This window comes from Equus przewalskii, chromosome 9 (assembly GCF_037783145.1).
Source record: "Equus przewalskii isolate Varuska chromosome 9, EquPr2, whole genome shotgun sequence".
Classification (NCBI taxonomy): Eukaryota; Metazoa; Chordata; class Mammalia; order Perissodactyla; family Equidae; genus Equus; species Equus przewalskii.
Genome location: NC_091839.1, coordinates 12,946,587 through 12,959,744, shown reverse-complemented (window position 1 = coordinate 12,959,744; position 13,158 = coordinate 12,946,587). Strand labels below are relative to the sequence as shown.

Genomic DNA, 13,158 nt, shown 5'->3' with positions numbered 1-13,158 from the left:
GGTTTGGCAGGCCAAGGAGGTCACTGCTGCGCATGCGTCCGGGAACAAATGGGCGGGGAGGCTTCCGGAAACCTCCCTTTGTGGAGGGGTGGGGTTGGGTGCTCCGCAGTCCTCCTAGGGCCGCTCTGACCTGCGACTTGGTTGCTTCTCGTCTCCTCTGCGTCCTCCCTCCCACAGCGGCCGCTCGGCCCCACCCTCTCGTCCCACTCCCTGCGGGTCTTCCCGGGCCGCTCTGGCCCGAGCATCCCCTCATCTCTCTGATCTGGTTCATCCGGCTCCGGAGGGAGGCGCGGGTGGGTGAGCAAGGAAATGCGTCTATGGGGTCCAGGCCCAAGCCCCTGAAGACGGGCACCGCCCCCGGCACCCGCTCGCGCCCCGCCCCCGACTGGAGCGTTCTCTCCTGGACCATCCCGGCCTGCCTTGGACCGGCTCGCACCCTCTATGTAGGCCCCCGCCTGGCTGTAGAGCCCTTCGCCCTCTGGGGACCCACCCGTTCATAAGGTCCGTTTCGGTCTACAGCGGCCCGCGTCTGTAACTGCTGGACACCGTTTATGGGGTCGGCCAGCCTATGGGGGCCCGTGTCTGTAAGGGACTCCCACGATCCCTAGGGGTCAGTCCCGCCCATAACGACCTCATTTACAGGGTCTTCCCTGGATCTACAGGGTCCACCCTTCGGCTTCTAGAGCCGGTCAACAGCGGCGGTTCCCTTCTCGGGAACTGCGACGCCTGGACCCCCCCGGTCTACAAGGCCATGTCCCGTCTATAGAGGTCGCATTTGCAGGGCCTCTCAGGGGCTTTAAGGCCCGTCCCATCCGTAAGGGCCAGTGCGGGAGGCAGCAATGGCTGTGGGCCAGGCTCTGGCCACGGCGCTGGCTCTATCTTTGGCCGTGCTGGGGCCGCTGTCCCCTGGGGCCCTGGCGGGGGACTGCAAGGGGCAGCGGCAAGTGCTGCGGGAGGCGCCAGGCTTCGTGACGGATGGTGCGGGCAACTACAGCGTGAATGGCAATTGCGAGTGGCTCATCGAGGGTGAGTGGGGCCGCGTGGGTCACACACTCACTCATGCGCTAATTCATTCATTTGTGCACTCGTTCATCCACTCACCACATTCCCAGAGCCCGGTTCTGGTCCAGGCCCTTTGCTCCAAATTGCAGCCAACCTGGGCCCTGCCCTGGAAGGCCTTGAAGCCTGGTGGGGGAGTTGAACCCAGACCTATATGATCAATTACAAGCCAGAAGCATGGGTGAAGGATATTCTGAGTAATTGTTAGAAACTCAGGCTCTGAGCCCAACCACCTGGCTTCGAATTTGGCTTCCACTTCTTACTAGCTTTGTGTATTTGGGCAGGTAGCTTCCTTTCTCTGAGGGCCAGCTTCCCCTCCCCCCAAGTGGGGATAATAATAGTACCCACCATAGAGTGGTTCAAATTAAATGAGAACAGATATTTAACATGCCTGGCACATAGTAAATGCTCAATAAATGATATTAGGATTAATACTTTTATTATTTTAAAAGTAATTCAATAAAAGCACTTTTTCAGTCATTCATGTGCCAGACATTCTATTTGCCACTGGGACATAGCATCGACCAAGACAGCCCCAGCAATCTCTGATGATTTGGGGCTTGAAATCCAGTCAGGGAGACAAAGACGTTAATAGTGACAGCCCAGAGTAGTTGGGACTGTGATGGAGGAACCCCAAGGGCCTGGGGGAGCCCAGAGGAGGTGCCTGACCTGGGGGTGAGAGAGAGTAAAGAGGGCTTCCTGGAGTAGGTGTCTGAGCTGAGACCTAAAGGACCAATAGGAATTAGCCAGGAGGAGGAAGGGGAAGAGCATTCCAGGAAGAGAGAACAGCCTGTGCAAAGGCCCCAGTCCAGTGGGTGAGACACACCCACCCCCAGGGAGTGGGAAGCCCAGAGAAGACATCTGACTTAGCTTGGGCTATAGCTGAGACCAGAGGCATGCGTAGGAGGGAGCAAAAGAGCATTCCAGGCAAGAACAGCCTGTGCAAAGACCTGCAAGCTGGAGGCTATGATGCTTTTGAGGAGCTAGAAGTCCAGTGTGCTAGAACGCAGAATACAAGAAGACAAACTGAGCCAGAGACTGGAGGGTTGGAAGGAGCCAGAGCGTGCAGAACCTTGTGATTTTGAGCTATATCCTGAAGGCAATAGGGAGGTGGAAGAGAAGTCTAAAGGCAGTGGCTAGAGTTCAGGAATGCCTCCCTTGGCAGTGGATGTAGGAGCTGGCCTCCAGGATGGGGTGGGAATCCCCCAGAGGAGGTCCTGGGCAAAGGCCAGAGGTGTGACAGGGCCTGGATCATGCAGGGCCTCCCTTCGCAGGCTTCGGAGCATGGTCTTTGTCTGGGAGCAGTGGAGAGCTATGGAAGGGTTTTGAGCAGGAGAAGGGCGTGATCTGATTTATGTTTTAGAAGGTCTCTATGACTGTTATGTGGGTTATGGATGAAGCATGTTTCTTGGGGTTGAGTGTGTCTGTCCCCAATGTGGGGGCCATTCCTGTCTGAGGATGAGAACAGAATAGAAAATATGTGTATATATTGAGGGCATAAGTCATTCTCCAGCCTTGAGAGCCCCAGCCTGGTTGGAGATGGTAGGGCTGTATACAGATATTCAGGCCCTAGTGTGCTCAGGGCTGAGATGAAAGGAGGTTGAGTAGATGGGCCTAGGGGAGTGAGAGGACTCTGTCGAGGGTTACAGAGGAGCTGCCACTGGAGCAGGGTTCTGAAGCGTGCATAAGAGTTTACTGTGTGAGAAAAGGCAACGGCCTCTATAAAGGCAAAAGAGAGGCTGGTGTGTCTCAGGAGCCATTTCTAGGTTTGTCCGATCTGGCTGGACTGTTGGCTGGGGTGTGAGGAGGGCGCCAGAAGCAGAGGAAGAAGGGCCTTGAATGTCATGCTGAGCAGCTTGACTTTTCTCTTGGGGTTGATGGGGAGCCACAGGAGGACTTTGAGCAGGAGTGGGGCATCAGGGGCAGACTAGCGACTTGGCCTGTTATGTTAGTCTTACAGGAGATGAGTTCTGAACTGGGACGGGGGCTAAGGAGGTGGAGGGGTGTGCAGAGCACAGAGAAATGTCTGTGAAGCTTCACCAAAGAGACTTGGGGACCACCTGGCTGGATGTTGGGGTAGGGAGGAGTCTGGGAGACTTCCAGACCCCCTTGATCTCCCATCCTTCCCAATGGCTGTCACCTCTAAGAAGCAACATGTTCCCCCATCTATTAAAAAATATGCAACTTAACTTTTGTACCATGTGCACAGTTTGTTGTACCCAGAACTCATAACATCCTCGTGAATAAGAGGTATCCTACTTTTGAATAGCAAGTGGTTTTGGGGTTGGATCTCTGTCCAGGATGGCATGGGGGTTTGGGTCCACATTGGGTGGAAACAGGAGACCTTGAACTTAGGGAGGAACTTGGGCAAGGCAGAGGGTGAGCCAGCCTCTGGCAGGCTCTTAACAAAGATGTACTTGTGATCCGGGAACAGAGCCTTATAGTTTCGTTGAGCTGGTAAGATTCTGGGAGGTCTAGTTGCCTGGTGTGGCTGAATGGTTCTTCCGCATTCCCCAGACCACGGCTTGGGGTCTGTGTGTGATGTTCTCGCTGACTCTGGTTAGAGCCTGAAGGAGAGTTACCAACTTCAGTATTCTTTCTTTTGTGCATTTCTTGATTCCTTCACCCAGAACGTCCTGAGCCCTTGCTCAGTGCTAGGCCCCGTGCTGGACAATGCCAGGGAGGGACCCCAAGTTAAATTAGGCCCAGGCCCAGACCTGTGGGCCTCCTAGGCTGCAGGAGACCCAGACCTGGACACAGATGGTCCTGGCCCACAGGAATGAAGGTTACAACGGGAAGTGAGAACCCCAAAGAGGGGCGCCTAACCCAGCTAGGAGACATCAGGGAAGGTTTCCTGGAGGAGGTTGGGAAGTTTGCTGCCGGAAGGGAGAATGTACTCCAGATAGCGGGAGAAGTTTGTGCAAAGACCCAGCTCCTGATAGAGCTGCAGGCAGTGGGGTGTTGTGAGACAAGGTGAGAATTTAAACGCCAGATTAGGGAGCTGGACTTTCTCCTGTGGGTCGTGAGGAGCCATGGAGCAGGGGAGGGCCAGGGCCAGATGTCGAGTTGGGAAGACCCCTCAGGGACCCATAGGAGGCTGGGAGGCCAGGAAGGAGGCTGGATCGGTGGTCCTGGTAAAAGAGGAGGAAGCCTGGGCTGTCATGTTGGGGTCATTATCATGTTGAATCCTCACACCAGCCCTGGTGAGTAGGGAGAATTATCCCCATTTTACATCAAGGAAACTGAGGCTCAGAGAGCCCATGGAACTGGCCCAAGATCACACAGCTAGTGAGTGGTGGATGAGCATCTTCGGTGTACAGATGAGTGTGCTGAGGGGCGTGGCTGAGGGTCTTCCAGCAGGTCAGGGCAGAGCTGGAACCCAGGTCTCCTCGTTTGCCTAGCCCAGAAGACTTCCCTGAGCCCCAGTGTGAGATGTGGGATGAGAGAACCTTCTGGAACCAGGACCTGGCAGAGAGCAAAAATAGTGACAGTGCTAGGACTAGTGGCACTTATGAAGTGCTGGGTCCCATTAAGCACTTTCCCTGCGTTATCACCTCTCGTGGGGGCAGTCAGATGTCAGCTGGGGCTGCAGTCATCCGAACACTCACCTGGGCCGGATGTCCAAGAAGGCTGCCTCACAGGGCTGCCAGTTGATGCTGGCTGTCAGCTGGAAGCTCAGCTGGGGCTGTCAGCTGGGACGCCTACACGTGGCCCCTCCATGTGGCCTTGGCTTTTCACAGCCTGACAGCTGTGTTCTGAGAAGGAGCATTCTACGAGGCCCAGGTGAAAGCTGCAAGGCTTCCTCTGATCCAGCCTTGAAAGTCCCAGAACGTGACTTCTGCTGCTTTGTATTGGTCAAGCTGGTCTCTGAGGCTCTTTCCAGATACAGGGGCAGGGAATCAGCCCTCACCTCTCAATGGGAGGAGTGGCCAAGAAGTTTGAATCTACCACAGTACCCTTATATCCCCACTTTACAGCTGAAGAAACAGATCCAGAGAGGGCGGGTGACTTGTTCAAGGTCACATAGCTAGTAGCTAGTAAGTGGCAGAGCCAAGATTTGAGCCCAGGCAGTCTGGCTCCAGAGTCTATGCCCTTAGCCGCTACAATAAACATAAATGAGAGCCTGGGTCGGGGCAGAAGAGAGCTGTGATGCTCTAAGGTTTGGCCTTTGTCCAGGGGGAAGAAACCGGCCTCTTCCCTTAGAGCTCTGTTGGGCCTGGAACGGGGACCCTCACAGTGGCCCTTTCCATCTGGGAGTGTGCCTCTCTGCTAGGATCTGGACCCTGACCCTCAGGCCTGAGCATGTCTGAGGCTCAGGCATGAATGGGAACAGGCTCTGTGTGGCCACTGGGATGGGGTTCCTCTCTCTGCACTTCAATTTTCCTGCCTGCATAGTGGGAGGTGTTCAGCCTGATCCCAGGGATCCTTTCCAGGGCTGATACTGTAATTCCTTCTCAGATGTCCCATCCCTCTTGCTGTCACAGCTCTGATCTCCCTGGGCTAGGAGACCAGGAGCCCCTCGAAGGCAGAGCCAAGGTCTGACTCATCTTTGGGCCCCCATCACCCGGAACAGGGCCTGATGTTTGTGGGTAGGCTGCATGGAGGAGTGGGGAGAGGGTTCACATTTGAGCCTGGCTGCTCTGTTCTCACCGCCCAGCCCCAAGCCCCCAGCACCGGATCCTGCTGGACTTCCTTTTTCTGGACACGGAATGCACATACGACTACCTGTTCGTGTATGACGGTGACTCCCCCCGTGGGCACCTGCTTGCCAGTCTGAGTGGGAGCACCCGGCCTCCGCCCATTGAGGCTTCCTCTGGCAAGGTTGGTGGGGACTGGCTGTGAGGCTGTGGCTGGAGGATCTAGGTGGAGTGTGGGGGACAGAGGACAGCGAGAGGGAATTGTCATCAGACTGAAGGACACAGGGACAAGGAAAGGAGGTGGGGTCCCCCAGGGTGGAGTGGGGCAGGCATGGACCGCCCTCCCAGTCCAGTCCCTGGAGCCCTGCTCGCTTTGTGCCTGCAGATGCTGCTGCACCTCTTCAGCGATGCCAACTACAACCTGCTGGGCTTCAACGCTTCGTTCCGCTTCTCCCTGTGCCCAGGTGGCTGCCGCAGCCATGGGCAGTGCTGGCCCCCGGGGGTGTGTGCCTGTGAGCCAGGCTGGGGGGGCCCTGACTGTGGCCTGCAGGAGTGTCCAGCCTACTGTGGCAGCCATGGCACCTGTGCCTCGGTGAGCCTGTCCCCAACTGTGTCTCCCTGGGGCCCTGATCTGTGACCACACCCACCGCTGCTGTTTTGTAGATCTGACTGCCCTGGCCTGAGACTCCCCCTGCCACCCCACTCTCTCCCATGACGCCCCCACCATCAGGGACCCTACTCTCACCCACAATACTCCCCTCTCCTTCCGGATCCTACCCCCATCTGTTACTCCAACCCACTCCACCTTCAGCTGGGGCCCCTCCTCCTGAGCCCACTCCTGTCCTCATCGATAACCCATCTCTCACCTGTGAACCCAGCCTTCTTCCTCTTGCCAGGCCCAACTCTGTCCTCCCAACCAGTCACTCTGTCTGACCTATGGGCCCTTGGCCATGACTTCTGACTTTCGACCACTGACCTTGGGTCTAAGCCGTGCACATCCAGCTTGGGGTCTGGATCATGCCTGGAGCCCTCCCTGCCTTGACCTCCCAGATCTGAGCTCTTCCAGCCCTAGCAGACATTGACCTCACTGACTGTCTTTCTTTTCCAACCGGTCGTCTTCTGTCTGTCCTCATTTTTCTCTCTGGGTCTTTCTCTTTTTCTCTTTCCCTTTTTCTGTTGGTGTGTCTGCTTTTCTCCACCTCTCTTCCTCTGGTTGTGTCTCTGTTTCTCTTTCTTCCTCTGTCTGTTGGTCTGTCTCCCTCTCTCTCTCCCTTTGCCTCTCTATCTCTTTTTCCATTCTCTCCTTTCCTATCTGTCTCTCGCCTTCTGTCTTTCTCCCTGTGTGTCTCACTCTGGCCATGTCTCTCCTCCCCCTGTCTCTCTGTCTTTTCCTCTCTCTCTCTATCTCTGCCTTTGTGTCCCCTTGCCCCAGCCCCTGGGACCATGCCTCTGTGAGCCTGGCTTCCTGGGACGCGCCTGTGACCTGCACCTGTGGGAGAACCAGGGGGCTGGCTGGTGGCACAACGTGAGTGCTGGGGACCCTGCCTTTTCTGCCCGAATTGGGGCGGCTGGTGCCTTCCTGTCCCCACCCGGGCTGCTGGCTGTTTTTGGAGGTGAGCAGATGGGTATGCGTCTGGGGTCTGGAAGCCTGGCAGCCTGTGGCCAGGGCTTGAGACATTCCACCCCTCCACAGGCCAGGACCTGAACAGAGCCCTGGGTGACCTCGTCCTGTACAACTTCTCTGCCAACACCTGGGAACGCTGGGACCTGAGTCCTGCCCCGGTATGGACCCCACCTCTTCCCTGGCTGGAGGCGCCTGTCCACTCTGTCAGACCCAGCCGGGGCCCCCTGCAGCAACCCCACCCCCCGCCCCATACTCCCCTTACCCCTGCAGCTTGCTCCAGGAATACCTACTCCTCCCGCTTCTGCTTTTCTGTCTCTGATTTTCTTTTTTCTTTCCTTACCTCCTTTTCTGCATCTTATCTTTCTGTGTGTCTCCTGTCTCTCTCTTGCTCCGTCTCTGTTTTTGTCTGACTCTTGGTCTTCTGCTCTCTCTCTCGGTCTCTGTGTCTCCTTCTCTCTGGGTTGTATCTCTCTCTGCTTTTCTCTGTCATTTCTCCTTCTTTTCTTGTCTCCCTGCCTCCTCCCTCTCTTGCTGTGTTTTTCTGTCTCACCTTTTTTATTTGAATGTGTCTGTCTTTTTGGGTCTCTCTTTCTTCTTTTCTCTCTTTGTGTATGTCTGTCTCATCTTCTCTCTTTCTCTCCGTATCTCTGTCTTTCCACCTTTCTCCATCTCTGCCTCTCTCTGTATATGTCTGGCTTTCTCTCTCATTCTCTTTCTATATGTCATCATCTGTTTCGCTCTCCATCTCTGTCTCCTGGTCTCTTCCTCACAGGCTGCCCGTCACTCCCATGTGGCTGTGGCCTGGGCCGGCTCCCTGGTGCTGATGGGCGGTGAACTGGCTGATGGCTCTCTCACCAGCGATGTGTGGGCTTTTAGCCCCCAAGGTGGGGGCCACTGGGAGCTCCTGGCACCACCTGTTTCTAGCTCCTTGGGGCCTCCAGGCCTGGCAGGTCATGCGGCTGCCCTAGTGGACGACATCTGGCTCTATGTGTCTGGTGGCCGCACCCAGCACGACCTCTTCTCCTCTGGCCTCTTCCGTTTCCGTCTTGACAGCACCAGTGGGGGCTACTGGGAGCAGGTGATTCCGGCAGGTGGGCGGCCTCCTGCTGCCACCGGCCACTCCATGGTGTTCCATGCCCCCTCTCGCACCCTGCTGGTTCATGGTGGACACCGACCCTCCACTGCCCGGTGAGTGACCTGCCCTGTAGGGCCAGATCTGGCCCAACACCCTGTGCCTTTAGTCTTTAGTGGTCTTTGCTCACTAACCAACTCCTGCAGTCATTCAGTCAATCATTCATTCACTCACTCATTTATTCACTCATTCATTTACCTACTTACTCATTCTCTAATCTTTCATTCAATCTCTTAGTCTCTTGTCTCCCCACACACTCCCACCCATCCGTCCATTCAACCAACCCCTGCTTGGTGTCCAGCTCTGGTTAGATTTTGCAGGGAAGCCAGAGATGAGTCAAACCTGGGGTCCTGCCCACGGGGAGCTTCTAGTTCTGAGGGGACATAAACCGAATCACAGGCAGTCTCAACCCTGGGTGGTCACCCAACTCCTAAGAGCCCAGAGGAGGGAGAGAGGCCCCTCCTGCCCTGAGCCCCTCCTCTGCCCCTCTCCCATAGGTTCTCTGTGCGGGTGAACTCCACTGAGCTCTTCCATGTGGATCGACGTGTGTGGACGACCCTGAAGGGCAGGGATGGGCTTCAGGGCCCACGAGAGCGAGCCTTCCACACGGCCAGTGTCCTGGGCAACTACATGGTGGTCTATGGTGAGGAGGTTCTCTGATCCGGCCTGCCTGCCAGGGGCCCAAGCCAGCCCTGAGCTGAGGCTCCCTGCATGAGTGTCCCCACCTCCCCTAGGCTTGCCAGCTGTGCCCCTTTCCTCCTTTCCCAGGGGGCAACGTGCACACCCATTACCAGGAGGAAAAGTGCTATGAAGACGGCATCTTCTTCTACCACCTGGGCTGTCATCAATGGGTGTCAGGGGCTGAGCTTGCCCCCCCAGGAACCCCTGAGGGTGAGTGGCCCCTCTCTTTCCCTGAGGGGCTCCTGTGGGTCACACGTCCCCCCACAGTGAATCTAGGCTCTGGGTAGGAGCCACCTCAGTCCTTCACGATGAATTAGACATCCTATTGGCTCCTGGCCTCAGGAGGCAAACCTGGGCTGGAGGCAGGACTAGAGCATTGTTGCCATGAGATGGGAGGCAGGTACAGCAGTATCAGATCTAGGTTCCAATCCAGGTTTTGCCAGTTTCTATGAGAACTGTCCATGAAGAAGTGACTTTTTCAAGGTCACACAGTGGGCAAGTGGCAGAACCAGGAAGGCTGGCCCCAAACAACCATCTGTACAAAAACCATCATATCCTCTCTCTGTGTCTCAACTTCCTCATCTGTAAAATCGGGATTATAATAACACTTAAGCCACTGGGCTGTTGTTAGAGTAAGTTGAGATGACATATAAAGAATGAAGACAGCTTAGTAAGGGGCTAGATTGATTGTCTTTCTGATAGCAGTGACAGTACTGCTGCAGGGCCAGCAGGCTCATGTGGAAGGGGGTGTGGGGAAACCTTTCATACTCATTGGTTCAGAGACTGCTTTGAGAATCAGAAGAGTACCACAGGCCTTCTCCTCAGAAGGATATGTGTGTGTACAAACTGGGCATGCCATTTCAGGAGGCCCATCTATCCTCCTTGTTCCACTGAACAGAAAATCGAGGACTGAGGACAGGCATAAGGAAGAGATATTAACACTTAAGAGATGGGCAAGAGGAAGGGTCCCCAAGGAACCCTGTTTGACCATCAGGAATAAAACCTTGACCTACATTTGAGGCCTCCGGTCCAGGGCTTTTCTGCCTGTCCCTGTCCCTCCTTCAGGCCCCTTCTCTGGGCAGGCCAGAGGGTGAGGTTTCTGGAGGCCTCTTCCTCCTTTGCAGTCTGAGATTCCCTGGGCCAAGTCCCATGTGCTCACAGAGCATACAGGCCAATAAGACGATGAGGGAGTCACCCATCACTGACCACTTCCCCATCAAGTCTCTTGGTTGTAAGTGACAGAAATCCAACCCAACCAGCTTAGGCAAAAAGAAGAATTTCTTGGCTCACTTGAGTGAAAACTCCTGGCTTCGGGCTGGACTGGATCCAGGCGCTCACATGATGGCATCAGCCATTTCTGTCTCCAGTTTTTGGCTGAGTTTACTTCAGTGTCCAGCAGGCCTTGTGTTGCTGGTCACTAGCAGCTCTGGGTTTATATCCTACCTTTTTAAAATGCCCAGAGGGAAGAGAGTGCCTTTTCCCCAAGAATTGTAGGAATTGAGTACTATCCCTGAACTAGTCACTGACGCTGATGAGCCTGGGTTAAAGCCCCACTGCTGCCAGAGGCAGGGATGGCTCGACTTGAGCCTTGTGGACTGCAAGTGGGAGAGGGTGGTTTTCCAGAGGAAAATTAGGCTGTCACCAGAAGGGAGGCTGGTGCCAGGCAGACGAAAACAGATGAGAGTCAGGCAGCCTGCCTCAGCTCCCCGAGGGTGGGCTGATGGTTCCATTTAGAGAAGAGGAAACCAAGACTCAGAGAAGTTGAGTCTCTTGCCCAAGGACTCACAGCTGGTCAGTAGTTGATCTACGATTTGAACCCAAGTAAGTGGTAGACCCAGGATCTGAACCCAAGTCTTTCTGACTCGAAAGATCATGCTGTGTCTGAAAGATGATTTGGGCAGAGAGATGAGAGAACCAGAGCTAGTGCAGGGCCAGGCAGGCTGGGAGGGTTTCTTTGGGCAGGTGAAGTTGAAGCAGGAACTGGGAGGCTGGGCTGAGACATAGGAGAGTCAGGGGTAGTTCTCTAAGCAGGGGAGCCATGAGGGGGAGGGCGGGGATTGGGGGGTCTCATGTCCTTGGGGGTCTGTATTCTCCTAGGCCGAGCAGCGCCTCCCAGTGGTCGGTACTCACATGTGGCAGCTGTGCTTGGTGGCAGCGTCCTGTTGGTGGCTGGGGGGTACAGTGGCCGTCCTCGCGGGGACTTGATGGCCTACAAGGTGCCCCCCTTTGTGTTCCAGGCACCTGCCCCGGATGTGAGCACTGGGGTGACAGGGAGAGGGTGGCTGGGTAGAAGGTAGCTTGGTTTACACGGATAAGGGAAAAAGTTGGGGGGGGGGTTCCTTAGAGAAGGAGTGGGTGTCCTTAAGGCCATGAGAGGAGGGAGGTTGGTTCCCTGGTTCAGGGGAGGAGGAATGGAGATCCCTGGGGCTGGGGGAGGAGTGGATGTGGGTCTTCAGGTGCAGAGCAGTCGGGGTTCCCCAGAATGATCACAGTGAGTGGGGCCAGGTGAGCAGGCCCCAGGTCTGAGGAGCCCCTGCTCCACCCCCATCTCCCTACAGTACCACTTGGACTATTGCTCCATGTACACGGACCACAGTGTCTGCTCCCGAGACCCTGAATGCAGTTGGTGTCAGGGGGCCTGCCAAGCTGCTCCACCTCCTGGGACCCCCTCGGGGGCTGTGAGTGACTGTCTAACACTGTCCCCTAACACAGAGACCCAGCCCTCAGTGTCTCCTTCTGCCTATACCGAGTACAGGACATTCCCCCAGTTGGGAGACTGTTTTTCACACCTCAGATCAGCATTTCTGACTCCGGACCCCTGAACATTTGACCCCTCCCCAATCCTTTTGAACTTAGGACCCTGTCCGCAGGTCCCGCAGCCCCTGTCCTCTTGATCCTCCTCATTCCAACCCAGCCTTCAAGTCCCTCCAATTTCCTGACCTCTTCCTCCCCAAGACTCGTGAATCCACAGCCCTTCCCAGGTTTCTTAAGCCCTCGTGGGCATTGACCGCTGTCTCCTCCCCTCCCTTCAGTGTCCAGCTGCCAGCTGCCTGGGCCTGGGCCGCCTCCTGGGCGACTGCCAGGCCTGCCTGGCCTTCAGCAGCCCTGCGGCTCCTCCCCGGGGGCCTGGCGCCCTGGGCTGGTGTGTGCACAACGAGAGCTGCCTTCCTCGGCCTGGTGAGTGTCGAGTGGCACTGTGGGAGGGGTGGTGCCACCCCTCATCCTGACCCCACCCCCACGCTCTGTCCTCACAGAGCAGGCCCGCTGCCGAGGGGAGCAGATCTCAGGCACTGTGGGCTGGTGGGGGCCTGCGCCTGTCTTTGTCACATCCCTGGAGGCCTGCATCACCCAGAGTTTCCTGCCTGGCCTGCACCTGCTCACCTTCCAGCAGCCACCCAACGCCTCCCAGCCTGACAAGGTAGGGAGCTGGGGTATGGGATCCAGCGTGGAGTGTTTGTTGAAGAGCCTGAAGAGTCCTAGGGTTTTCATTTTTCACATGCATCTTCATCACTCTTGTGTTTACCCCGTAAGTCTTTACATTCAAGGGTCTGATTTTCCTTATTGACTTAAAAACATTTTTTTAATTGTGGTAAAATGCACGCAACATAAAATTTACTATTAGTGACATTTAGCACGTTCACAATATTGTGCACCTATCACCACTATCTTGTTCCAGAACCTTCTCATCACCTCAAAAGGACATCCAGGATCCATTAAGTCACCACTCTCCATTCTCCTCTCCCCCGGCCCCTGATCACCACTAACCTGTATTCTGTCCCTGGATTTGCCAACTCTGGATAGGTCATATAAATGGAATCATATAATATGTGGCCTTTTGTGTGTGGCTTGTTTCGGTATAATGTTTTCAAGGCTCATCCACGTAGCATGTGTCAGAACTCATTCCTCTTTATGGCTGAATAATATCCCATGTGTGGCTGGGCCACATCCATCCGTCAGCTGATTGACATTTGGGCTGTTTACACCTTTTGCTTATTGTGAGTAGTGCTGCTGTGAACATTCACGTG

The 13,158-nt window shown here is 55.6% G+C and overlaps 1 protein-coding gene across 2 annotated transcripts in view; it reads left to right on the top strand.

Annotated features, from left to right (window-relative positions):
• Positions 1-107: 107 nt before the first annotated feature.
• MEGF8 (multiple EGF like domains 8) overlaps positions 108-13,158 on the top strand; it is a 39,972-nt gene continuing 26,921 nt past the window's right edge. For both annotated transcript variants that reach the window (XM_070557886.1, XM_008532027.2), the window contains exons 1-12: positions 108-1,026; positions 5,717-5,880; positions 6,082-6,288; positions 7,129-7,309; positions 7,390-7,478; positions 8,093-8,508; positions 8,950-9,095; positions 9,221-9,343; positions 11,231-11,385; positions 11,692-11,811; positions 12,166-12,310; positions 12,388-12,551. In XM_070557886.1, the coding sequence (XP_070413987.1) occupies positions 840-1,026; positions 5,717-5,880; positions 6,082-6,288; positions 7,129-7,309; positions 7,390-7,478; positions 8,093-8,508; positions 8,950-9,095; positions 9,221-9,343; positions 11,231-11,385; positions 11,692-11,811; positions 12,166-12,310; positions 12,388-12,551 (2,097 nt within the window). In that variant the 5' untranslated portion in view covers positions 108-839. The remainder of the gene's footprint in view (positions 1,027-5,716; positions 5,881-6,081; positions 6,289-7,128; positions 7,310-7,389; positions 7,479-8,092; positions 8,509-8,949; positions 9,096-9,220; positions 9,344-11,230; positions 11,386-11,691; positions 11,812-12,165; positions 12,311-12,387; positions 12,552-13,158) is intronic.